Source organism: Hyperolius riggenbachi, chromosome 10, assembly GCF_040937935.1.
Source record: "Hyperolius riggenbachi isolate aHypRig1 chromosome 10, aHypRig1.pri, whole genome shotgun sequence".
NCBI classification, from domain to species: Eukaryota; Metazoa; Chordata; class Amphibia; order Anura; family Hyperoliidae; genus Hyperolius; species Hyperolius riggenbachi.
In genome coordinates, this window is record NC_090655.1 from 265,186,204 (window position 1) to 265,210,700 (window position 24,497).

Genomic DNA, 24,497 nt, shown 5'->3' on the forward strand with positions numbered 1-24,497 from the left:
TGACTGGACATAGATTCAACATCCTGCTGAACGAAGGATCACACAGCGATCGTGCGCATCTGAGAGGGGAGATTAAGCTGTCAAATGACAGCTGACATCTCCCCTCAGTGATCAGGAACCATGGTGATTGGTTCCTGATCACTACGATCGCCGGTGGATCATAGTGATCAAAATGAGCAGCGGCGGTGGGAGAAGAAGAGGATCCACTCACCTTCCTGACATTCCTCCACTGATCGTCGCTCCCCTCTGCTCTCGCAGGCATCCCTGCTCGCTCTGACTCTAATGTCGTGTCCCAGCTTGATGACATCATCAAGCTGCGACCCGGAACTTAGAGTCATCTGCGAGCAGGGATGCTGGTGTTGTGTCTGATTGCGCTGCCTGTTAATTTGCGCTGCCCTGCATGCGCAGTAGGAGACTGTGCGGCCACAGTTCCTATTTAATTATGCTGCTGGTGGTAAAATACTAAATATCTCTGCTTCCTTACATCCTACACTCCTCAAATTCTCAGGGTAGGGAGGGGACCCCATAATCTAGCTCTGTGCCAAATTGCAGCCACCGAGCCCCGCCGGTTCCTGAGATAGGTTTCTCTAATCTATCTCCTGAACCAGTAGGGCTCGGTGGCTGCAATTTTGCATATAGGTCATTCGGGGGGTCCCCTCTAGAGATGTCCCGAACGGTTCCAGGCGAACTTCGGGTGGTTCGCGTTCGCCTGCGAAGGCGAACTTTAACGGAAGTTCGATTCGCCCCATAATGCACTATGAGGGTCAACTTTGACCCTCTACATCACAGTCAGCAGGCACATTGTAGCCAATCCGGCTACACTCAGCCATGGAGCCCCACCCCCCCTTATATAAGGCAGGCTCCGGCGGCCATTACACTCGCTCGTGTGCCTGCAAATAGACAGACTAGGGTGAGCTGCTGCAGACTTTTTCTCCTAGGGACAGATTAGACATGCTCTTGGCTTCTTAGCTTGCTCCTGGCTGAATCTTATTGCTTTCATAGCACCCCTCATTCAACAGCTCTTTTCAGAGCTAATCCTGTTCTTGTGATCTTTTTTTGAACACTTGTGTTGCATAGACAGCATTGCTAATTCATACTGTGTGTGTGCCACTGCCAGCAGCCCAGCAGCACATTCAGTGACTACCGGTGTGTGTGACAGGGAGCTGAACATTGTACTACCCAGTACTGCATATAATACCTACTAGTACCTGTTGTGTTTAGTTAACCCACCTCATCACTGCATATACCTACCTTTGTGTTCAGTGAACCCACCTCACTGCATATAACTACCTTTGTGTTGAGTGAACCCACCTCACTGCATATAACTACCTTTGTGCTGAGTGAACCCACCTCACTGCATATAACTACCTTTAGTGTTCAGTGAATCCACCTCACTGCATCTAACTACCTTTAGTGTTCAGTGAACCCACCTCACTACATATACCTAACTGTTGTGTTGAGTGAACCCACCTCACTGCATCTAACTACCTTTAGTGTTCAGTGAACCCACCTAACTGCATCTAACTACCTTTAGTATTCAGTGAACCCACCTCACTGCATATAGCTAGCTGTTGTGTTGAGTGAACCCACCTCACTGCATATAACTACCTTTGTGTTGAGTGAGCTCACCTCACTGCATCTAACTACCTTTGTGTTCAGTGAACCCACCTCACTGCATCTAACTACCTTTATTGTTGAGTGAACCCACCTCACTGCATCTAACTACCTTTGTGTTCAGTGAACCCACCTCACTGCATCTAACTACCTTTAGTGTTGAGTGAACCCACCTCACTGCATCTAACTACCTTTAGTGTTGAGTGAACCCACCTCACTGCATATAGCTAGCTGTTGTGTTGCGTAAACCCACCTCACTGCATCTAACTACCTTTAGTGTTCAGTGAACCCACCTCACTGCATCTAACTACTTTTAGTGTTCAGTGAACCCACCTCATTGCATATACCTAACTGTTGTGTTGAGTGAACCCACCTCATTGCATATACCTAACTGTTGTGTTGAGTGAACCCACCTCACTGCATCTACCTACCTTTAGTGTTTAGTGAACCCACCTCACTGCATCTAACTACCTTTGTGTTCAGTGAACCCACCTCACTGCATATACCTAGCATCCCCCCGAGATTGACAAAATGGACAAACCAGGTAGAGGAAGAGGTAGAGGCAGACCCAGAGGAAGGCCACCTGGCACTGGCAGGTCTGTACGAGGTCATATTGATGTGATTTCGTGCAGACCTGGCCCAAAGTACAGTGCTCAGAAGAAGGCACGTGCCATCGCTTCCCAAAATTGTGAGGACGTGGTTGAGTATTTAACACAGAACACCTCATCTCCCACAGCCACCAGCGCTACTACAAGCACCACATCCGCTGCATTTGACACTTCGCAGGAGTTATTTAGTGTGGAAATCACTGATTCCCAGCCAATAATGCTGCAACAAGATGAAGGCGCTAAGCAAGTTACAACACCCCATACGTCTGAGTTAGGTGGCGATAGTATGGACGTAACGTCTGAGGAGGGGGATGATGAACAGGCATGCTCAGATGTACCAAAATTCGGTTCGGGTACATTCGAATTTGGAACTATAAAAATGTCACCAGATGTTGCGCTCCTCCTCTATACCACCCTTCTACAGTCTCTCTCTACCGGTTCGCAACACTGTCACAAGTTCACCAAATTAACAGTCCAAAAGTGTTCAAAACGGCATCCTGGGGATATGGATCCGATAATGTCTCTGAATCCTTTCGATTTCTCACAGTGTCTCCACATACAATCACCCTCAGGTGAGGTGCACATAAAAAAGAAGAAAAAAGGAGGGGGGGGGACAATATATAGTGTGATAACGTTAAACACTACACATAACCTCCACCTGGCATGCAGCACACCTAACCCCTATGTAGCACATACAGAAGTTATCTAATGCGCTCACCAGATGTGGTGGCTGCTCAATGACAAACAGCAATGCAGGCCTGTTTCATATATCCACTGGATAGGTACACCCTCTGTCCTGGCTGCAGTAGATCCTGATTCTTGAATTCACCTCCAAGCTCATACATATAGAAACAAACAGCAGAACATAGTGCAGTATATCAGGATTTAATGCACCACCACCTTCTCCTCAGTATAAACACAGCACTCATGTGCTCCACCAAGTGCACTAGCCACCGATACACTGATGCGCTCACCAGAAGTTATGGCTGCTGTATTACAAACAGCATCAACGTTTGTTGTATATAACCCACTTCTGCAGTCTCCTCTTCAGTAACTTTATCAGCCCAGAATAGCCTTAAAAACTAAACAGACGCTCCCATAGCGCAATCAACTTTTTAATAAACAATAAAATAAGTAGAATTCCACTCACATGTTCCACAAAGATAAAAAGCATATAAAAACTCCAGCGTCCTGGATCACAGTAGCATGTCTCCTCCGTATGCCACCCTCTAGCTGGGCCCAACGCGTTTCGTCCTTAGACTCATCAGGGGCTAGCGATTGGTTGGCTATGCGGAGGTTATATATGCTTAAACACTCCCATCTGCCCCACGTGAGTACTACGGAATAACCTGCTCGCCTCGTCCTGGAACCTCCTCCCATCCATCTAAGGCCGCGGTTTCTATGGACTACATTACCCATACATCCTGTTCGCATCATTTCCGGTCCGTCGCCAAAGAGAACTACATCACCCATAATCCTTGGCTACGTCACTTCCGGTTAGAGGTTTAATTGGTTGCAAAGAGGCAGGACCTCCTATACTCACCCCGCGCAAGCCGTAATGGTTACTCCGCACTACCCACACACCTTCCCCCACTGTGATGTGCAGTGACCAGCTTACCACGCACTATAGCCTTTTCCCCACCTCTATGGGTTACGACATTTGAATTTGGGTCCGCATGACATTCGAATTCGCCTTCGACGATGAAATTCGGTTCGGATTCGGTTCTGGTGTCGGGCTCAAAATTCGGTAAAAAATTAGTGTTCGGGAATTCGGATGCGTTTTTTTTTTTAAAGGGAAATCACATTGAAATAGGTGGAATAAAAAAAAAAAAAAAAAAAAAAAAAGTGACGTGTGGCACTGGCAGCAGACAATGCATTGTGTGGACCATGGCGGTGGAACCACTAACAGCGGGATAAATACAGCAGCAGTAGGAGGAGTGACGTGTGGCACTGGCAGCAGGCAATGCATTGTATTGACCCTGGCGGTGGGACCACTGACAGTAGGAGGATAAATACAGCAGCAGTAGGAGGAGGAGTGACGTGTGGCACTGGCAGTAGGCAATGTATTGTGTGGACCCTGGCGGTGGGACCACTGACAGCAGGAGGATAAATACAGCAGTAGGAGGAGGAGTGACGTGTGGCACTGGCAGCAGGCAATGTATTGTGTGGACCCTGGCGGTGGGACCACTGACAGCAGGATAGATACAGCAGCAGGAGGAGGACTGACGTGTGGCACTGGCAGCAGGCAATGTATTGTGTGGACCCTGGCGGTGGGACCACTGACAGCAGGAGGATAAATACAGCAGCAGTAGGAGGAGTGACGTGTGGCACTGGCAGCAGGCAATGCATTGTGTTGACCCTGGCGGTGGGACCACTGAAAGCAGGAGGATAAATACAGCAGCAGTAGGAGGAGGAGTGACGTGTGGCACTGGCAGCAGGCAATGCATTGTGTGGACCCTGGCGGTGGGACCACTGACAGCAGGAGGATAAATACAGCAGCAGTAGGAGGAGTGACGTGTTGCACTGGCAGCAGGCAATGTATTGTGTGGACCCTGGCGGTGGGACCACTGACAGCAGGAGGATAAATACAGCAGCAGTAGGAGGAGGAGTGACATGTGGCATTGGCAGCAGGCAATGTATTGTGTGGACCCTGGCGGTGGGACCACTGACAGCAGGATAGATACAGCAGCAGGAGGAGGACTGACGTGTGGCACTGGCAGCAGGCAATGCATTATGTGGACCCTGGCGGTGGGACCACTGACAGCAGTAGGATAAATACAGCAGCAGGAGGAGGAGTGAGGTGTGGCAGTGGCAGCAGGCAATGTATTGTGTTGACCCTGGCGGTGGGACCACTGACAGTAGGAGGATAAATACAGCAGCAGTAGGAGGAGGAGTGACGTGTGGCACTGGAAGCAGGCAATGTATTGTGTGGACCCTGGCGGTGGGACCACTGACAGCAGGAGGATAAATACAGCAGCAGTAGGAGGAGTGACGTGTGGCACTGGCAGCAGGCAATGTATTGTGTTGACCCTGGCGGTGGGACCACTGACAGTAGGACGATACATACAGCAGCAGTAGGAGGAGGAGTGACGTGTGGCACTGGCAGCAGGCAATGTATTGTGTGGACCCTGGCGGTGGGACTACTGATAGCAGGAGGATAAATACAACAGAAGTAGGAGGAGGAGTGACGTGTGGCACTGGCAGTGTAAGGAATAGCGGAGATGCCGCTGCTGAGTCAAGCGGCTTGGCAGCTATCTCCGCTAGAGTTGGGCCGAACCTCCGATTTTCGGTTCGCGAACCGGGTTCGCGAACTTTCGCGAAAGGTTCGGTTCGCGTTAAAGTTCGCGAACCGCAATAGACTTCAATGGGGATGCGAACTTTGAAAAAAAAAATAATTATGCTGGCCACAAAAGTGATGGAAAAGATGTTTCAAGGGGTCTAACACCTGGAGGGGGGGATGGCGGAGTGGGATACATGCCAAAAGTCCCCGGGAAAAATCTGGATTTGACGCAAAGCAGCGTTTTAAGGGCAGAAATCACATTGAATGCTAAATGACAGGCCTAAAGTGCTTTCAAACATCTTGCATGTGTATACATCAATCAGGTAGTGTAATTAAGGTACTGCTTCACACTGACACACCAAACTCATCGTGTAACGCACCGCAAACAGCTGTTTGTGTAGTGACGGCCGTGCTTTACTGGTGCGCACCATGGCGAGAGTGCAGGTTTTGGTGGCTTTACAGCCCATATGGTCATCTGGCTACAGGTGTACAGTGGCGGTTCACTAAACAGAACAGGTATGCAGTGGCGGGTCCACTGAACAGAACAGGTATGCAGTGGCGGGTTCACTTAACTGCACAGGTATGCGCACTGATGCGGTGGGTCCACTGAACAGAACAGGTATGCAGTGGCGGGTTCACTAAACAGAACAGGTATACAGTGGCGGGTCCACTGAACAGAACAGGTATGCAGTGGCGGGTTCACTAAACAGAACAGGTATGCAGTGGCGGGTCCACTGAACAGAACAGGTATGCAGTGGCGGGTTCACTAAACAGAACAGGTATACAGTGGCGGTTCACTAAACAGAACAGGTATACAGTGGCGGTTCACTAAACAGAACAGGTATGCAGTGGCGGGTCCACTGAACAGAACAGGTATGCAGTGGCGGGTTCACTTAACTGCACAGGTATGCGCACTGATGCGGTGGGTCCACTGAACAGAACAGGTATGCAGTGGCGGGTTCACTAAACAGAACAGGTATACAGTGGCGGGTCCACTGAACAGAACAGGTATGCAGTGGCGGGTTCACTAAACAGAACAGGTATGCAGTGGCGGGTCCACTGAACAGAACAGGTATGCAGTGGCGGGTTCACTAAACAGAACAGGTATACAGTGGCGGTTCACTAAACAGAACAGGTATACAGTGGCGGTTCACTAAACAGAACAGGTATGCAGTGGCGGGTCCACTGAACAGAACAGGTATGCGCACTGATGCGGTGGGTTCACTGAACAGAACAGGTATGCAGTGGCGGGTTCACTAAACAGAACAGGTATACAGTGGCGGTTCACTAAACAGAACAGGTATACAGTGGCGGTTCACTAAACAGAACAGGTATGCAGTGGCGGGTCCACTGAACAGAACAGGTATGCGCACTGATGCGGTGGGTTCACTGAACAGAACAGGTATGCAGTGGTGGGTTCACAGCACAGGTATGCAGTGGTGGGTTCACAGCACAGGTATGCAGTGGTGGGTTCACAGCACAGGTATGCAGTGGTGGGTTCAATGAACAGGTATACAGTGGCGGGTCCACTGAACAGAACAGGTATGCAGTGGTGGGTTCACAGCACAGGTATGCAGTGGTGGGTTCACAGCACAGGTATGCAGTGGTGGGTTCACAGAACAGGTATGCAGCCAGACAGGAACAAGCTAAGCCTAACTAATCTTTCCCTGAGAGACAGTCTGCAGCAGCTCGCCCTACTTTGACTAATGCAGGCACACGAGTGGCCTTAATGGCCGCCGCTGCCTGCCTTATATAAGGGGGGGTGGGGCTCCAGGGGCTAGTGTAGCCTAATTGGCTACACTGGGCCTGCTGACTGTGATGTAGAGGGTCAAAGTTGACCCTCCATGTGCATTATGGGGCAAACCGAACTTCCGCAAAGGTTCGCCTGCGGGACGCGAACGCGAACCACTGAAGTTCGCATGGAACCGTTCGCAGGCGAACCGTTCGGCCCAACTCTAATCTCCGCGTGTCAACCGGCGGTCTCTGCCATGCGGGTATGTGCTCAGGGTCCTTCCATTGCTCCCAGGTTAAGGGCTACGCGCGCGCGAGCAGAGCGGCAGGACCTTTATGCAGCTAAGAGGGGAGTCAGCTGATCAGGTGGTCAGCTGACTCCAGCTAGCATCCGGATTGGCTGAGTGACTGGGGCGGCGCTATGCAGCATGTTGACTATATATAGAGCAGGGCTGTCAGTAGTTCCGCGTCTGCTGTTGCGAATGCTGTAGTGTGTTAGCGCTCAGACCCTAGTCAGATACCAAAGTGTGCTAGAACCGGCCGGAGCCGGGGATCCACACTTAGTCAGATTCTGTTGATCTGAACAACAGAATAGTATGCCACCGGCCGCACTGAAGCACCTCTCAGACAGCACGCTGGAAGGGGGGCAAGACAATACCAGGGCGTACTGCGCAAGCTCCCTCCAGATGTGCAAGCGCTCCACCCAGTACTCCCTGGGGTCCACAGGCTCCTCGCTGCCGGTGTCAAGCACACTGAAGGACTCCATGTAGTCAGCCACCATCCGGATCATGCGCTGGCTGTGACTCTCTGCGAAGGTGGCTGCTGCATGCACCTCCTCTCTCGGCTGCTGTACCTTCATGTAGAACGCCTGCGTCAATGACAGCAGGTCTCCTGGGCGCCCGACGCTGCTGCTGGCCGCAGGCACCGGCTGCTGTGCTGGCTGCTGGACAGGGACAGAGGGGGGGGGGAGGCGGGGGGAAGGCTTCCTCCAGTCGCCGAACAAGGATCTCCTGCAACTCCCTTGCTCGCTGCTCACGGTCTCTGGCAGGTAGAAACTGATCCCACCTCCCCCTCAGCCGTGGGTCCAGGATCATGCTGATGCAGGCATCCTCCCTCGCTTGCATCCGCTTGACCCTGGGGTCTGTGCGCAGGCGGCGCAGCATGTGCGCTGCCATGAGGAACAGGGTGGACCGTCCAACAGAGACATCAGGGTCAGCGTCCTCCTTCTCCTCTTGCCCCTGAGCCTCTTCCTCCTCTCTCCACCCTCGCACCACTGCTGCTGCGCTCCGATGTTCCCCCCCAGCAGCAACGTCCAGCACCTCCAACTCCTCCTTCTCCTCTTCCTCCTCCAGGGACTCAAATACCTGCGGAGCAGTGGACTGCGCAGGCGGCTGCTGTTCCACCTGCTTCAGGGCCTCCTATCCAAAATCCACCAAATCAGTGCCCTGTCCAGCAGACAAACAAAGGGCACCCACTGGCAGAGGGATGCCCGTTGTTCACTCACCAAGTTGGTTCCCTGCAGGAAGGGAGCCAACACCAAGCAGACCTGCTGCATCTGCCCCCATTGTGCGTTGGTGAGGAGCTGGAGTTTGGTGGTACTGCTGCCAGTGCCGGTGACAGTGGCATCATAGATGTACCGGTTGACAGCCCTCCTCTGCTCAACAACCAGCCGCTCCAACATCGCCAGGGTGGAGTTCCAGCGAGTTGGCACATCTATGATGAGGTGGTGTCGTGGCAGGCCCTCTAGCTGCTGGATGTCTGCCAGTTTGGCTGTGGCAGCTGCTGATTTGCGGAAAGCACGTACAATCTTCCGCGCTGCTTCAAACAGCTCCTGCATCCCCTGGTAGGTGCGCATAAACTTTTGCACTACCAGGTTCAGGACGTGGGCCAAGCAAGGGACGTGGAGCAAGTCTCCCCTGCTGATGGCAGCCAGCAGGTTGGCGGCATTGTCGGACACCACCAATCCCACAGTGAGGCCTCTGGGGGTCAGCCACGTCCTCTCCTGCTCCCTGAGGTACCGGAGCTCATTCGATGCCGTCAAGGAGTTTTTCCAAAGGCTTTTCATCTCCAGCAGCGCTTGGCAGGTGGGGGCCTTCATGCTGCTGGAGAGCCGGGATCGCTTGGCGGCGGGAGCTGCTGCTTCTCCCCTGACCCCGTGCAGTGGCACCACATAGTGGGCGACTGGTGCCGCTGCTGTTGCTGCTGCGCCCGAGGGTGGACCTGCTGCTTCCTTGCTCGGGATTTCCACCAGGCTGACCCAGTGGGCCGTAAAGGACAGATAGCACTCTGTCCCAAAACGGCTGCTCCATGAATCCATGGTTATGTGGATCCATGCACTCACAGTGTGATCGAGCGCGCGGCCCACGTTCGCCATGGCAGAGCGGTGCAGTTCTGGGATCGCCCTGCGGGAGAAATAGTGGCGGCTGGGGACTTGCCACTCCGGGATCCCAACCTGCAGCAGCGCTCAGATGTCACTCCCCTCCTGCACAAAGGAATATGGCAGGAGCTGGGAGCACACGGCCCGGGCAAGCAACCCGTTCAGCAACTGGATACGCCTGTGGGCGGGAGGCAGCACCTTGGTCACACCGGGGAATGCTTCGCTGAGCAGGGTCTGGCGGCGTTTGCCTGCACGGGAGGATGAGGAGGCCACTGTGGAGGGAGCTGATGAGGCCACTGAGGACTGGCTGCCCGGGAAGTTGGGGGGGTGGGAGTGAGTTGCTGCTGTGCTGCTGCTGCTGGATGGGCAGGAAAGTCAGATGCTGCTGCTGCTGCTCCTGCTGAAATCTGTGCAGTGGCTGTCTGGCTCTGACCACTGCCTGCACCACTTTGCATCAGCTTCTCCAACTCACTAAAGTCCTCAAAATGTCTGCTCTTTAAGTGGGTCTGCAGGCACGAGGTACCCAACTTGAGCAGATCGCGACCTCTGCTGAGACTGACACTGCAACTGTTGCAAAGTGCACGTGTCGCGTCCACTGGGCACTTGGTGAAGTACCGCCAGACTGGGGACTTCAACCTGCTCTTTGAGCTTGAGGGCTGGGGTTTTTGGGTGCCCTTGGAGGATTGTGCCTTTTTTGTTTTAGTTGGAGGTTTGCTGCGGGTGGTGGTAGCGGCTGAAGCAGCAGGCTGTGGCTCCTGCCTTTCACGCCCTGTGCTGGCCGCCTTGCTGCTGCCGCGCCTCTGTGCCAGAGACGCCTCCTCCTCCGATGACGAGCTGCCTTCAACCAACTGTGCTGGTGGTACTGGTGGCACATAGGAAGGATCCAGCAAGTCATCATCATCAACCCCAAACATATCCTGTGAGCCCGCCTCAACCAACTCCTCTACCCCAACATCCCCTGCATCACGCCCCTCCCCATCAGTGCCAACCACAAACTGCTGCACCTCAACCTCCCCCTCCTCCTTGCATGATGATGTCCCCATTATCTCCTGCTCAAACTGCTCCACAACATCCCTGTACAGGATCTTCTCAAAAAATTAGCATATTGTGATAAAGTTCATTATTTTCTGTAATGTACTGATAAACATTAGACTTTCATATATTTTAGATTCATTACACACAACTGAAGTAGTTCCAAGCCTTTTATTGTTTTAATATTGATGATTTTGGCATACAGCTCATGAAAACCCAAAATTCCTATCTCAAAAAATTAGCATATTTCATCCGACCAATAAAAGAAAAGTGTTTTTAAAACAAAAAAAGTCAACCTTCAAATAATTATCTTCAGTTATGCGCTCAATACTTGGTCGGGAATCCTTTTGCAGAAATGACTGCTTCAATGCGGCATGGCATGGAGGCAATCAGCCTGTGCCACTGCTTAGGTGTTATGGAGGCCCAGGATGCTTCGATAGCGGCCTTAAGCTCATCCAGAGTGTTGGGTCTTTCGTCTCTCAACTATCTCTTCACAATATCCCACAGATTCTCTATGGGGTTCAGGTCAGGAGAGTTGGCATGCCAAATGAGCACAGTAATACCATGGTCAGTAAACCATTTACCAGTGGTTTTGGCACTGTGAGCAGGTGCCAGGTCGTGCTGAAAAATGAAATCTTCATCTCCATAAAGCTTTTCAGCAGATGGAAGCATGAACCCATTTTTGAACCAGAAACAGCGCCAGAGGCGCCTGACCTGGGCTACAGAGAAGCAGCACTGGACTGTTGCTCAGTGGTCCAAAGTACTTTTTTCGGATGAAAGCAACTTTTACATGTCATTCAGAAATCAAGGTGCCAGAGTCTGGAGGCAGGCTGGGGAGAGGGAAATGCCAAAATGCCTAAAGTCCAGTGTCAAGTACCCACAGTCAGTGATGGTCTGGGATGCCATGTCAGCTGCTGGTGTTGGTCCACTGTGTTTTATCAAGGGCAGGGTCAATGCAGCTAGCCATCAGATTTTGGAGCACTTCATGCTTCCATCTGCTGAAAAGCTTTATGGAGATGAAGATTTCATTTTTCAGCATGACCTGGCACCTGCGCACAGTGCCAAAACCACTAGTAAATGGTTTACTGACCATGGTATTACTGTGCTCATTTGGCATGCCAACTCTCCTGACCTGAACCCTATAGAGAATCTGTGGGATATTGTGAAGAGAAAGTTGAGAGACGAAAGACCCAACACTCTGGATGAGCTTAAGGCCGCTATCGAAGCATCCTGGGCCTCCATAACACCTAAGCAGTGGCACAGGCTGATTGCCTCCATGCCATGCCGCATTGAAGCAGTCATTTCTGCAAAAGGATTCCCGACCAAGTATTGAGCGCATAACTGAAGATAATTATTTGAAGGTTGACTTTTTTTGTTTTAAAAACACTTTTCTTTTATTGGTCGGATGAAATATGCTAATTTTTTGAGATAGGAATTTTGGGTTTTCATGAGCTGTGTGCCAAAATCATCAATATTAAAACAATAAAAGGCTTGGAACTACTTCAGTTGTGTGTAATGAATCTAAAATATATGAAAGTCTAATGTTTATCAGTACATTACAGAAAATAATGAACTTTATCACAATATGCTAATTTTTTTAGAAGATCCTGTACATGGCTGCAGTCACTGGGGTGAAGACCGAGCTCAGTGAGGGCAGGCTGGTCAATGGGGTCACCGTGACCTCAAGCGGTGGTGGAGGCCTGCTGCGGACCGGAGTGCTGGTGGTGGTGGCACTGGTCTCGCTGGTGCTGGAGGCCTGGATGGAAACGGTGGCTTCCTGCTCCGCCATCATTTCCACCATAGCCTGCACCTGACTCTCCACAATGGGCCGTGGGCGACGACCCATCTCAAAGATGGGCGCAACGCGCTGCTGTTGCGCCTCTGCTCCCTCCTCCCTGCGGTCAGTGGCTGGCGGCGGACAAGTCCCAGACCTGCTGCTGCTGGCAGTGGCTCCTGAAATGGCGCTGCCTCTCCTGGTGGTGCCTCGCCCTCTACCTCTGCCAGTCATTGTGCCCTATACAAATACAGTAAAAAAAAAAGTAGAAGAGGGCGGGAAAGGGTGTAAACTTTAATAAAGTCTGTGTTGGTGGTGACTTGGTGGTGACTAGTAGTAGTAGTAGACAGTAGTAGTAGTAGTACGCACGCAGATAACTAAGAAATACCTAGCGTACTACACAATAACTAAGTCGTGCGGCAGACAGTTGATGACAATTACAATCGGTCACACACGGTCAGACGCAATCAATCAATCAATAGGCTCGGGCAGGTGACAGTCACAGGTCGCTCACAACGGATGCTGGTGGTGGCCTGTGTTGTAACTCTTATTTATTACACACTACAGATGATAATAAAATCAGACAGTAACAGTGAAAAAAAATTAAGTGAACGGGTACTAGTAGTATAGTAGTAGACAGTAGTAGTACACACGCAGGTAACTAAGAAATACCTAGCGTACTACACTATAACTAAGTCATGTGGCAGACAGTTGGCGACAATTACAATCGGTCACACAGGTGACAGTCACAGGTCACTCACAATGGATACTGGTGGTGGCCTGTACACAGTCAGTAACTAACTAACACAGTACTGAAACTAATAAAGTAACAGACTACAGCAGTACTAAATAATTAAATAATTAACTAAACTAGTACTAAGTACACAACTAACTAGAATCCCTAACCTACCTAAGCTAGTAGTAGGCTAAGACTACCTAGGCTAGCAGGCCTAGCCTGCACACAGACTAACACTAGCCTAGCACAGTATACAGTATACACTAGCTGACTAAAAACAATCAAAACACTAGCTAACTATATAAGACAACAATAAATGTGTTTAGGAGGTGTTTAGGAAGCAAAACGCTAGGTTTAGCAGTGAAATGCACTTGCTCAGACACAGCACAGCACTGCAGAATCTCTCAGTACCAGCACAGTCACACAAGTACGTGGCTCCACAAGATAGCCGCCTTATATAGAGGAGGGGAGGGCCAGGCTCCCCTCCTCTGATTGGTTGCTAGGGTTGCCAGGTCCTCGGCTGGAGGACTTCTGATTGGCCCAATGACGTCATCCCCAAATCCCGAAGCCGAACCCACCGCTCTATCCGTCCGAATTCGAGTGCGCACATTCGGGAGACTTCACATTCGGATTTGGCATGGATTGAATTCTTCGGGTTCGCATTCGGCAAACCTGAAAAATCGCCCGGATTTTCGGGTAAACTTCGCATTCGGGGTCCTGTTGAGCACCCCTGATGATGAAGCACCTGATGTTGGTGCAGTTGTGGAGGTGTCTGAGGAAAGCGAAGCTGGGCAGGATGATTATGATGATGATTATATGGATGCCACGTATGTTCCCAATAGAGGAGATGACCAGGGGGACAGTTCAGAGGGGGAGCCAGAGAGGAGTAGGAGGAGACGAGTCCATGAAAGAAGCAGAGGGAGCTTGTCCTCAGAAACAGCTGGGGGCAGTGTCCGGCGCCATGTATCGCCAGCTATGGACAGCCAGCGGAAGAAGCCAATTTCTGCCAGTCACCCTTTTGCCCAGCGTCTGACAGCTGGCGTGGCGGAACTATTAGCTCGCCAGCTATTACCATACAAGCTGGTGGAGTCAGAGGCTTTCCGTAAATTTGTGGCCATTGGGACACCGCAGTGGAAGATACCAGGCCGCAATTATTTTTCACAAAAGGCCATACCCAAACTGTACCGTGCAGTTGAGAGGCAAGTGGTGTCATCTCTTGCAAAGAGCGTTGGGTCAAGGGTCCACCTGACCACGGATGCCTGGTCTGCCAAGCACGGGCAGGGCCGCTACATTACGTACACAGCCCATTGGGTCAACCTGGTGACCGATGGCAAGCATGGAGTACGTGGCTGCGCAGCGGACCAACTTGTGACACCTCCACGTCTTGCAGGCAGGCCTCCTGCCACCTCCTCTCCTTCTCCTCCTGCTACATCCTTTTTGCTGTCCTCCTCCACCTCCTTGGCTGAGTGATAGTTAACTCTAGAGACGCTGCCATCTCCACCTCTCCAGCTACACAGCCCCATCTCCCCAGAGCCTACGCTGCATGCCAGGTACGACGGTGTCACGCCATTTTAGACATGTCTTGCCTCAAAGCGAAGAGTCACACTGGACCAGCTCTCCTGGCTGCTCTTAACAAAGAGGTGGAGCAATGGCTGACCCCGCACCAGCTGGAGATCGGCAACGTGGTGTGTGACAATGGCAGCAATCTCCTTTCCGCTTTGAATTTGGGAAAGCTGACACATGTACCCTGCATGGCTCATGTGCTGAATCTGGTCGTGCAAAGATTTGTGTCAAAGTACCCAGGCTTAGAGGACATCCTGAAGCAGGCCAGGAAGTTGTGTGGGCATTTAAGGCGGTCTTACACGGCCATGGCACGCTTTGCGGACATTCAGCGGAGAAACAACTTGCCGGTGAGACGCCTCATTTGCGATAGCCCAACTCGCTGGAATTCCACCCTGCTCATGTTCTCTCGCCTGCTAGACCAGGAGAAAGCCGTCACCCAGTACCTGTACAATTACAGTAGAAGGACACAATCTGGGAAGATGGGGTTGTTCTGGCCACCGAACTGGACACTGATGCGAAATGCATGCAGGATCATGCAGCCATTTGAGGAGGTGACCAACTTGGTGCGTGCCGTGCGTAGAGTGGTGGATGAAGCTGTAGAGGAGTGTGAACAGGAACAGTTATGGAAGGAGGAGTCGTGGGAGCGATTTTCATCCGAACCAGATTTTTCCTTGGCACCTGCGGCAGCACAGAGGGGGGAGGAGGAAGAAGAGGAGTCGTGTGGGGAAGGAAAGGAGTCAGACTCGGATGAGGAAGGTGTTTCTGTTGAGGAGGAAGAGGCGGCGGCAGAAGAACAACCGCAGCAGCCGTCACAGGGTGCTTGTGCAGCTCCACGTTCCCATGGTATTGTTCGTGGCTGGGGGGAGGAAGAAGAGTTGCGTGACGTCACTCAGGAAGCGCAAGAGGAGATGGAGAGTACGTCTGGATCCAACTTTGTGCAGATGGCCTCTTTCATGTTGTCCAGCCTGTTGAGGGACCCCCGCATCAAAAAAACATAATGGGAATGACCTGTACTGGGTGGCCACGCTACTAGACCCTCGGTACAGGCACAAAGTGGCAGACCTGTTAACAACTCAACAGAAGGCGGAAAGGATGCAGCACTTGCAGAACAAGCTGTCAATGATGCTTTACAATGCGTTTAAGGGTGATGTGACAGCACAACGCAATAAAGGTACCACTGGCAGCAATTCTCCTCCTCCCAAGTCCATGCAGGCAAGGAAAGGACGCTCCAGCGATCTTGGGGTGATGTCGGACATGCGGACATTCTTTAGTCCAACGCCTCGCCGTAGCCCTTCTGGATCCACCCTCCACCAACGCCTGGACCGGCAGGTAGCCAACTACCTGGCCTTAAGTGTGGATGTAGACACTGCGAGCAGCGACGATGAACCCTTGGTCTACTGGGTGCGCAGGCTTGACCTGTGGCCAGAGCTGTCCCAATTTGCCATCCAACTTCTCTCTTGCCCTGCCGTAAGCGTCCTGTCAGAAAGGACCTTCAGTGCAGCTGGAGGCATTGTCACTGAGAAGAGAAGTCGCTTAAGTCACAAAAGTGTTCAGTACCTCACCTTTATCAAAATGAATGAGGCATGGATCCCGGAGGGCTACTGCCCGACCGAAGACTAAATCAGTCCCCACACACAGCATCTCTGCCTGTAGGCCGCTTGACTGCCTCCTCCGCCACCACCAACAGGGTCCAGGACTCTAGGCGGATTCATGAATTTTTAAGGCCGCTATACTAATTTTTCTGGTGCGTGTACATGCCTGCCTAATTTTTCTGGCTGCACTGCGGGTGGCTGCAACAAAAAACACAAAAGGCATGTACATGTGCCCATCCCCCTTCGTGATCATTACCTTGCCGTAGTGAAGGGGCTTGCGTATCACAATGAAGCAATGACCGCCGGCTATAGGAGTGTCTCGGGTGGGGGTGGCACACCAAAGATAATAAGGTCGTTGCTTCATTGTGGTCAGACCAAATTTGATCAGCTGTACAGTCACTGTTGTTCTATCATTGAGCTACCACAGCCCGGCGACCATATGGGCTGGAAAACCGCCACGGCCTGCACTCTGGCCATGTTGCGCACCAGTCCAGCACGGCCGTCAATACGCAAACAGCTGTTTGCGGTGCATTACACAGCGAGTTTGGTGTGTCAGTGTGAAGCAGTACTCTAATTACACTCCCTGATTGATGTATACACATGCAAGATGTTTGAAAGCACTTTAGGCCTGCAATTTAGCATTCAATGTGATTTCTGCCCTTAAAACGCTGCTTTTCGTGAAATCCAGATTTTTCCCCGGGACTTTTGGCGTGTATCCCACTCCGCCATGCCCCCCTCCAGGTGTTAGACCCCTTGAAACATCTTTTCCATCACTTTTGTGGCCAGCATAACTTTTTCTATTTTTCAAAGTTCGCCTGCCCATTGAAGTCTATTGCGGTTCGCAAACTTTTGCGCGAACCGAACCTTCCGTGGAAGTTCGCGAAAGGGGTTCGCAAACCAAAAATTGGAGGTTTGCGATATCTCTAGTCCCCTCCCTACCCTGAAAATTTGAGGAGTGTAGGATGTAAGGAAGTGGAGATATTTAGTATTTTACCACCAGCAGCCTAATTAACTTCACACTGAGCATGCGTGCTACTCAGTGTGGAAGGGAGCTTCTGGGCAGCGCAATCAGACATTACACCGGCAAGAGTGGAGGTGTCTACAGCTGCTCATTGCTGGAGTCTGGGAGGTGAGTAAAGGCTGCTAGCTACAGAGGGGACACCTGGCCACACCATACCTACCTAACAATACTGGGGATCCGGCTGCCTGTCCCTGACCCCCCCAAATGCGCCCCCCTGCATGTAAAATTGTCTGGTCCTTAAGGGGGGTTAGGCAGCCGGTCTCCAAATGGTTACGCTGAATATTCACAGTATCTTCACACCTTGTAGAAGGCAGGAATGAATGAACATGTTTTCCGGTGGACAGTTAGTGGCAAACAACGATCGTCTGTCGTTCACACTACCAGGCTTTGCAATCTGGTTATCCTAACCTGCATGGGGGATAAGGGGTTAAAGGGGCTTAAGAGGGGGGATCCCAACAATTTAACTTTTTATGGGCAATTCATAGCTAATTTTTTCAGTGATACAGCAATATTGCAGCTGTACAGCGATATCTGGCAAAAGTGTTGCCGGTTCCATCGGGTTTCCAGGTATTCATTAAGCACTACATACTGACCACCTGGAAGCTCCAGCATGGCAGTCACTGCTCTTTCACTTCATATATGTAAATTTACACTTCCGATAAATTATCTGCCATTTAACCTCGTTTAAAAAAAAATCCTAACAAGTTCTTTTTGATGAAAAAAATTTCCATTGTTCTCACTGTTCACTTTAACATGCCCTGCAAATTTGGTGATTGTAGCATGAAGGAGGGCTTTGCTATTCACCGATGAAGTTGACGGCCATTGACACTTCTTAAAAAAAAAACAAAAAAAAAAACACATTAAACATTTTTTTGCATATAATACATACTTTTTGGCAACTAATTTGCCATTGATTCCCCTCCGCTGTGCCACTGTCTTGGTTTCTGCACACTTTGTACACCTATTTTATAGCTGCAGAGATGCCCTGAAAGTTTTAGAAGTTCACCTGCCATTAAAGTCAAGGGGGCTCGCTGAGAATGTGTGGTATGCAAATTTTGGGAGTAAACATTTGCGAATCATCCACTGACGTTCTTCCATGATGTTTGTCCAGCTTTAGTGTTAGGCAGATCCTTCTGATTCAGACCATAAGGCATTGCAATAGGCTAAACCTTCTGATTCAGACCATAATGCATTGCAAAAGGCAGATCCTTCTGATTCAGGCCATAATGCATTGCAATAGGTGGAGCTTTCTGATTCAAACCATAATGCATTGCAACAGGCAGAGCCTTCTGATTCACCTATAATGCACTGCAGTAGGCAGATCCTTCTGATTCACCTATAATGCACTGCAGTAGGCAGATCCTTCTGATTCACCTATAATGCACTGCAGTAGGCAGATCCTTCTGATTCAGACTATAATGCATTGCAATAGGTGGAGCTTTCTGATTCAAACCATAATGCATTGCAACAGGCAGAGCCTTCTGATTCAGGCCATAATGCATTGCAATAGGTGGAGCTTTCTGATTCAAACCATAATGCATTGCAACAGGCAGAGCCTTCTGCATACCTTACAACTTTTGGAGCCAGGAAAAAGGGACACTAAAACATGACCCTGTCACACTTTTAACCATGCACCAATTTTTCAAAACCACGCCTTTCCCTTATACAGTTTCCCCCTCCATCCTATGCAGAGATTGGCACATGGAGCGATGATAGGCAAGTTATTTAAAGAACAATCACAGCACACATATGTATTAAAGGGTATAAATTAAAGTAAACAGCTCTACATGAAGAGTTATGAATATATGAAATAAAAAAATAAAAGACTGAAATGTGCAAAATATTAAATTCTTTATTTCTGGCAAAAAAAGTCACATATCAGAAATGTTAACACAGAGTCTGCAAGTTCATAACTCAAGTCCCAGGACTGTAAATGCATAAAATCACTCAACTATCCCTAATTAAGGATCTTGTATCACTATATGGGTTATTTATAAAAGCAAAAGCACAGATGAATGCAACCAATATGATTGATCCATACAGGACTTGTAGCACTTCACAAGCATATTGAAAGATAAGATATTCACCTCACTGTTCAGATGCTCTGTAACCAGATAGCCAGGGTAGAGAACCCTGTCTCACTCTCTCTCAACTACAAAGACATTCCTTGCTGAGCCTGGAGTTTTATGTTGTTGTGCTGCTGATGAAGTTCAGCGTGAGGCAAAGCTGCAGAGTGCAATGTGATGCACGTATTTGTGTTCTCTGCAAAGACTGAGCACTGAAACAGTTAACTGCAAACTGCTCTGTGAAGAGGTCGTCGGGACATTTGACCAGTGCCCCGAGATGCTGTGATAGAGGCTACAAATTGTTAGTGTCATAGTGAAAACTTGACTCTTGGCAGGTCTACTTCTGATTCAGACCATAATGCTGTGCAACAGGCTAAGCCTTCTAATTCAGACCATTATGCATTGCAACAGGCAGAGCCTTCTTATTCACCCATAATGCATTGCAACAGGCTGAGCCTTCTGATTCACCCATAATGCATTGCAATAGGCTGAGCCTTCTGATTCACCCATAATGCATTGCAACAGGCCGAGCCTTCTGATTCAGACCATAATGCATTGCAACAGGCTGAGCCTTCTGATTCAGACCATAATGCATTGCAACAGGCTGAGCCTTCTGATTCACCCATAATGCATTGCAACAGGCTGAGCCTTCTGATTCTTCCATGAGCCTTCTGATTCTTCCATAATGCATTGCAATAGTCTTGCAATAACAGGGTTCAAATCTTGGCTCTTCCTGTTCAGTAAGCCAGCAGCTGTTTGGTAGGAGACCTTAGGCAAGTCTCCCTAACACTGCTACTGCCTAGAGCGCAACCTTGTGGCTGCAGCTCTTGTGCTTCGAGTCTGCCAGGAGAAAAGTGCGATATAAATGTTATTTGTCTTGTCTAGTTTAGCCAGAGCCTTCTGATTCAGACCATAATGCATTGCAACAGGCAGAGACTTCTGATTTACCCATAATGCACTGCAACAGGCTAAGCCTTCTGATACAGACCATAATGCATTGCAACAGGCTGAACCTTCTGATTCACCCATAATGCATTGCAATAGCCTGAGCCTTCTGATTCAGACCATAATGCATTGCAACAGGCAGAGACTTCTGATTTACCCATAATGCACTGCAACAGGTTAAGCCTTCTGATACAGACCATAATGCATTGCAACAGGCTGAACCTTCTGATTCACCCATAATGCATTGCAAAAGGCAGAGCCTTCTGATACAGACCATAATGCATTGCAACAGGCTGAGCCTTCTGATTCACCCATAATGCATTGCAATAGGCTGAGCCTTCTGATTCACCCATAATGCATTGCAACAGGCTGAACCTTCTGATTCAGACCATAATGCATTGCAACAGGCTGAGCCTTCTGATTCAGACCATAATGCATTGCAACAGGCAGAGACTTCTGATTTACCCATAATGCATTGCAACAGGCTGAGCCTTCTGATACAGACCATAATGCATTGCACTAGGCAGAGACTTCTGATACAGACCATAATGCATTGCACTAGGCAGAGACTTCTGATTTACCCATAATGCACTGCAACAGGCTGAGCCTTCTGATACAGACCATAATGCATTGCAACAGGCTGAACCTTCTGATTCACCCATAATGCATTGCAAAAGGCAGAGCCTTCTGATACAGACCATAATGCATTGCAACAGGCTGAGCCTTCTGATTCACCCATAATGCATTGCAATAGGCTGAGCCTTCTGATTCACCCATAATGCATTGCAACAGGCTGAACCTTCTGATTCAGACCATAATGCATTGCAACAGGCAGAGACTTCTGATTTACCCATAATGCACTGCAACAGGCTGAGCCTTCTGATTCAGACCATAATGCATTGCAACAGGCTGAGCCTTCTGATTTAGACCACAATGCATTGCAACAGGCTGAGCCTTCTGATTCACCCATAATGCATTGCAATAGGCTATGCCTTCTGATTCACCCATAATGCATTGCAACAGGCTGAGCCTTCTGATTCAGACCATAATGCATTGCAACAGGCTGAGCCTTCTGATTTAGACCACAATGCATTGCAACAGCCTGAGCCTTCTGATTCAGACCATTATGCATTGCAATAGGCAGAGACTTCTGATTTACCCATAATGCACTGCAACAGGCTGAGCCTTCTGATACAGACCATAATGCATTGCAACAGCCTGAGCCTTCTGATACAGACCATAATGCATTGCAATAGGCTGAGCCTTCTGATTCACCCATAATGCATTGCAACAGGCTGAGCCTTCTGATTCACCCATAATGCATTGCAACAGGCTGAGCCTTCTGATACAGACCATAATGCATTGCAACAGGCTGAGCCTTCTGATTCAGACCACAATGCATTGCAACAGGCCGAGCCTTCTGATTCAGACCACAATGCATTGCAACAGGCTGAGCCTTCTGATTCAGACCACAATGCATTGCAACAGGCTGAGCCTTCTGATTCAGACCATAATGCATTGCAATAGGCAGAGCCTTCTGATTCAGACCATAATGCATTGCAATAGGCTTGGCCTTCTGATTCAGACCCTGTGAAATGCTTCTTTCTCATACATTACTTAGATGCACAGGATTTGGATGAATGGCATTAGATTTTAAGGGCTGCCATATACTGGTCGATTGGCACCAGATCGACCAACAGATAGATCCCTCTCTGATCTAATCTGATCACAGAGGGATCTATTGGCTGCTCATACACTGCACATAGATTTGAATCAATCTCACCATCAAATCGATTCAAAACTCTTGTGAAACCGCCACTGCTGCCTGCCTTGCCACCCCCAGGTCACTCCTGCTCCCCCGGCCAGCAGCAATAATATTACCTGTCCGCCGGCGTGAGTCCCCTGAATCCGTTCAGCCACATTTCTTTTGGCGCCCTCCTCTTCACTTCCTGTCTCACCCTGTGGCAAACAAAAGTTTAAACGGTAGAGGGCGAGCTACTGTTTGAACTTCGGCTTGTCACAGGACGCGACAGGAAGTGAGGAGAAGATGGAGAAGAAGTCCAGCCAGAAGAAGCGTGACTGAACGGATCACGGGGACTTGCGCTGGCTGGTCAGGTCATGTATTGCTGCCGCTATGGTGTGTTGGTCGTTGCCAAATTGTACGCCAGTAACAACGGGCTCCCGAGCCGGCGATCGAGCAAAATTTTCCGCCTGGACAGATCAACAGAATCGATCAATTCCAAATGGAAATCAGTTGATCGGTCAGCATTTGCATTATCGATTTCACAGCAGATTCGATCACAGTGATTGAATCTGCTGTATATTGGCTGGAAGTCGAGTTAGTGTGGGGCACCTTAAGGCTAACTTGAAGTCACAATACATAAATACATTTTATGTGCAAATACATTTTATGTGCAGTAACACAAAACTTTCCTGAAGTCTCATATTCTTAGTTTTACATTAACAGGATAAATTGACTGAATTGTGCACAGCAGCCATATCAGAGTGACTTTCTTTCTGGGTCATTCAGCTCCCAAGAAAAACAAATAATTTACTTTTCAGCACTTAATATCAGAAGTGTTTATTCAGCCAGATAAAAATGCATTGGCTTTATACTCTCTTCAGGAGAGCCCTGGCGACATGTGACTGCAGATCGTGCTTCCTTTGTATGAATAAAGAACCTGGCTTATTACCCCTTGCAATGGTAAAAGGTAAAAAAAATTATCATCATCAGTGAATGAGAGAGGGATAAGCTTAACTGAACAAGCCTGTTATTGGCCGCTGCACTCCTCTCTCCATCCTCTCTACTTCTGGCTATGCTGGGGAGATGGAGAGCAGTGTGCTGTGGCCAGTGCAGGTTGACTGAAGGTTAAGCTATGTTTCATTGACCCTTACTATTCCCCAGTATGAGATCTCTCATGTCTGAGAAGATGGGATTTCTGTGCAAAACATTCACCACACTCAGCACATGAATAGAGCTTCTCACCAGTGTGAACTCTCTCATGTCTGACAAGACATGATTTATGTGTAAAACATTTCCCACACTCAGCACATGAATAGGGCTTCTCACATGTATGAGTTCTCACATGTTTGACAAGGTCTGATTTATGTGCAAAACATTTCCCACACTCAGTACATGAATATGGCTTCTCACCAGTGTGAGATCTTTCATGACTGACAAGATGTGATTTCTGTACAAAGCATTTCCCACACTCTGTACATGGATAGGGCTTCTCACCAGTATGATATCTTTCATGACGCACAAGCTCTGTTTTCCGTGCAAAGCGTTTCCCACACTCAGCACATGAATAAGGCTTCTCACCAGTGTGAGATCTTTCATGTATGGAAAGGCTTCCTTTTTCTCTGAAACATTTCCCACACTCAGCACATGAATATGGCTTCTCATCAGTGTGAGATCGCTCATGTTTGACAAGATGCGATTTAAGTGCAAAACATTTCCCACACCCAGTACATGAATATGGCTTCTCACCAGTGTGAGATCTTTCATGACGGACAAGATGTGATTTCTGTACAAAGCATTTCCCACACTCTGTACATGAATAGGGCTTCTCACCAGTGTGAGTTCTTTCATGACTCACAAGCTCTGTTTTCCGTGCAAAACATTTACCACACTCAGCACATGAATAAGTCTTCACACCAGTGTGAGATCTTTCATGTATGGAAAGGCTTCCTTTTTCTCTGAAACATTTCCCACGCTCAACCCATGAATATGGCTTCTCACCAGTGTGAGATCTTTCATGTATGGAAAGGCTTCCTTTTTCTCTGAAACATTTCCCACACTCAGCACATGAATATGGCTTCTCATCAGTGTGAGATTGCTCATGTTTGACAAGATGCGATTTAAGTGCAAAACATTTCCCACACTCAGTACATGAAAAGGGTTTCTCACCAATATGAAATCTCTCATGCCTCACAACATGTGATTTATATGCAAAACGTTTCCCACACTCAGTACATGAATAGGGCTTCTCACCAGTGTGAGATCGTTCATGTCTGATAAGTTTTGATTTCCACATAAAACATTTCCCACACTCGGCGCATGCATGGGGCTTTTCACCAGTGTGAGATCTCTCATGTAAGACAAGATGTGATTTCCAAACAAAACATTTCCCACATGTGGAACAGGAATAAGACCCT

At 49.2% G+C, this 24,497-nt stretch overlaps 2 protein-coding genes across 2 annotated transcripts in view; one reads left to right on the forward strand and one right to left on the reverse strand.

The window, feature by feature from the left end:
• The window catches only part of LOC137535386 (zinc finger protein 585A-like), a 764,031-nt gene that overhangs the window by 371,018 nt on the left and 368,516 nt on the right, over positions 1 to 24,497 (forward strand). The gene's annotated exons all lie outside the window — the stretch shown is intronic.
• The window catches only part of LOC137535849 (uncharacterized), a 349,356-nt gene that overhangs the window by 243,313 nt on the left and 81,546 nt on the right, over positions 1 to 24,497 (reverse strand). Inside the window, 2 exon segments of the mRNA XM_068257733.1 lie at positions 23,235 to 23,941; positions 24,191 to 24,495. Coding sequence (XP_068113834.1) covers positions 23,235 to 23,941; positions 24,191 to 24,495 — 1,012 coding nt within the window.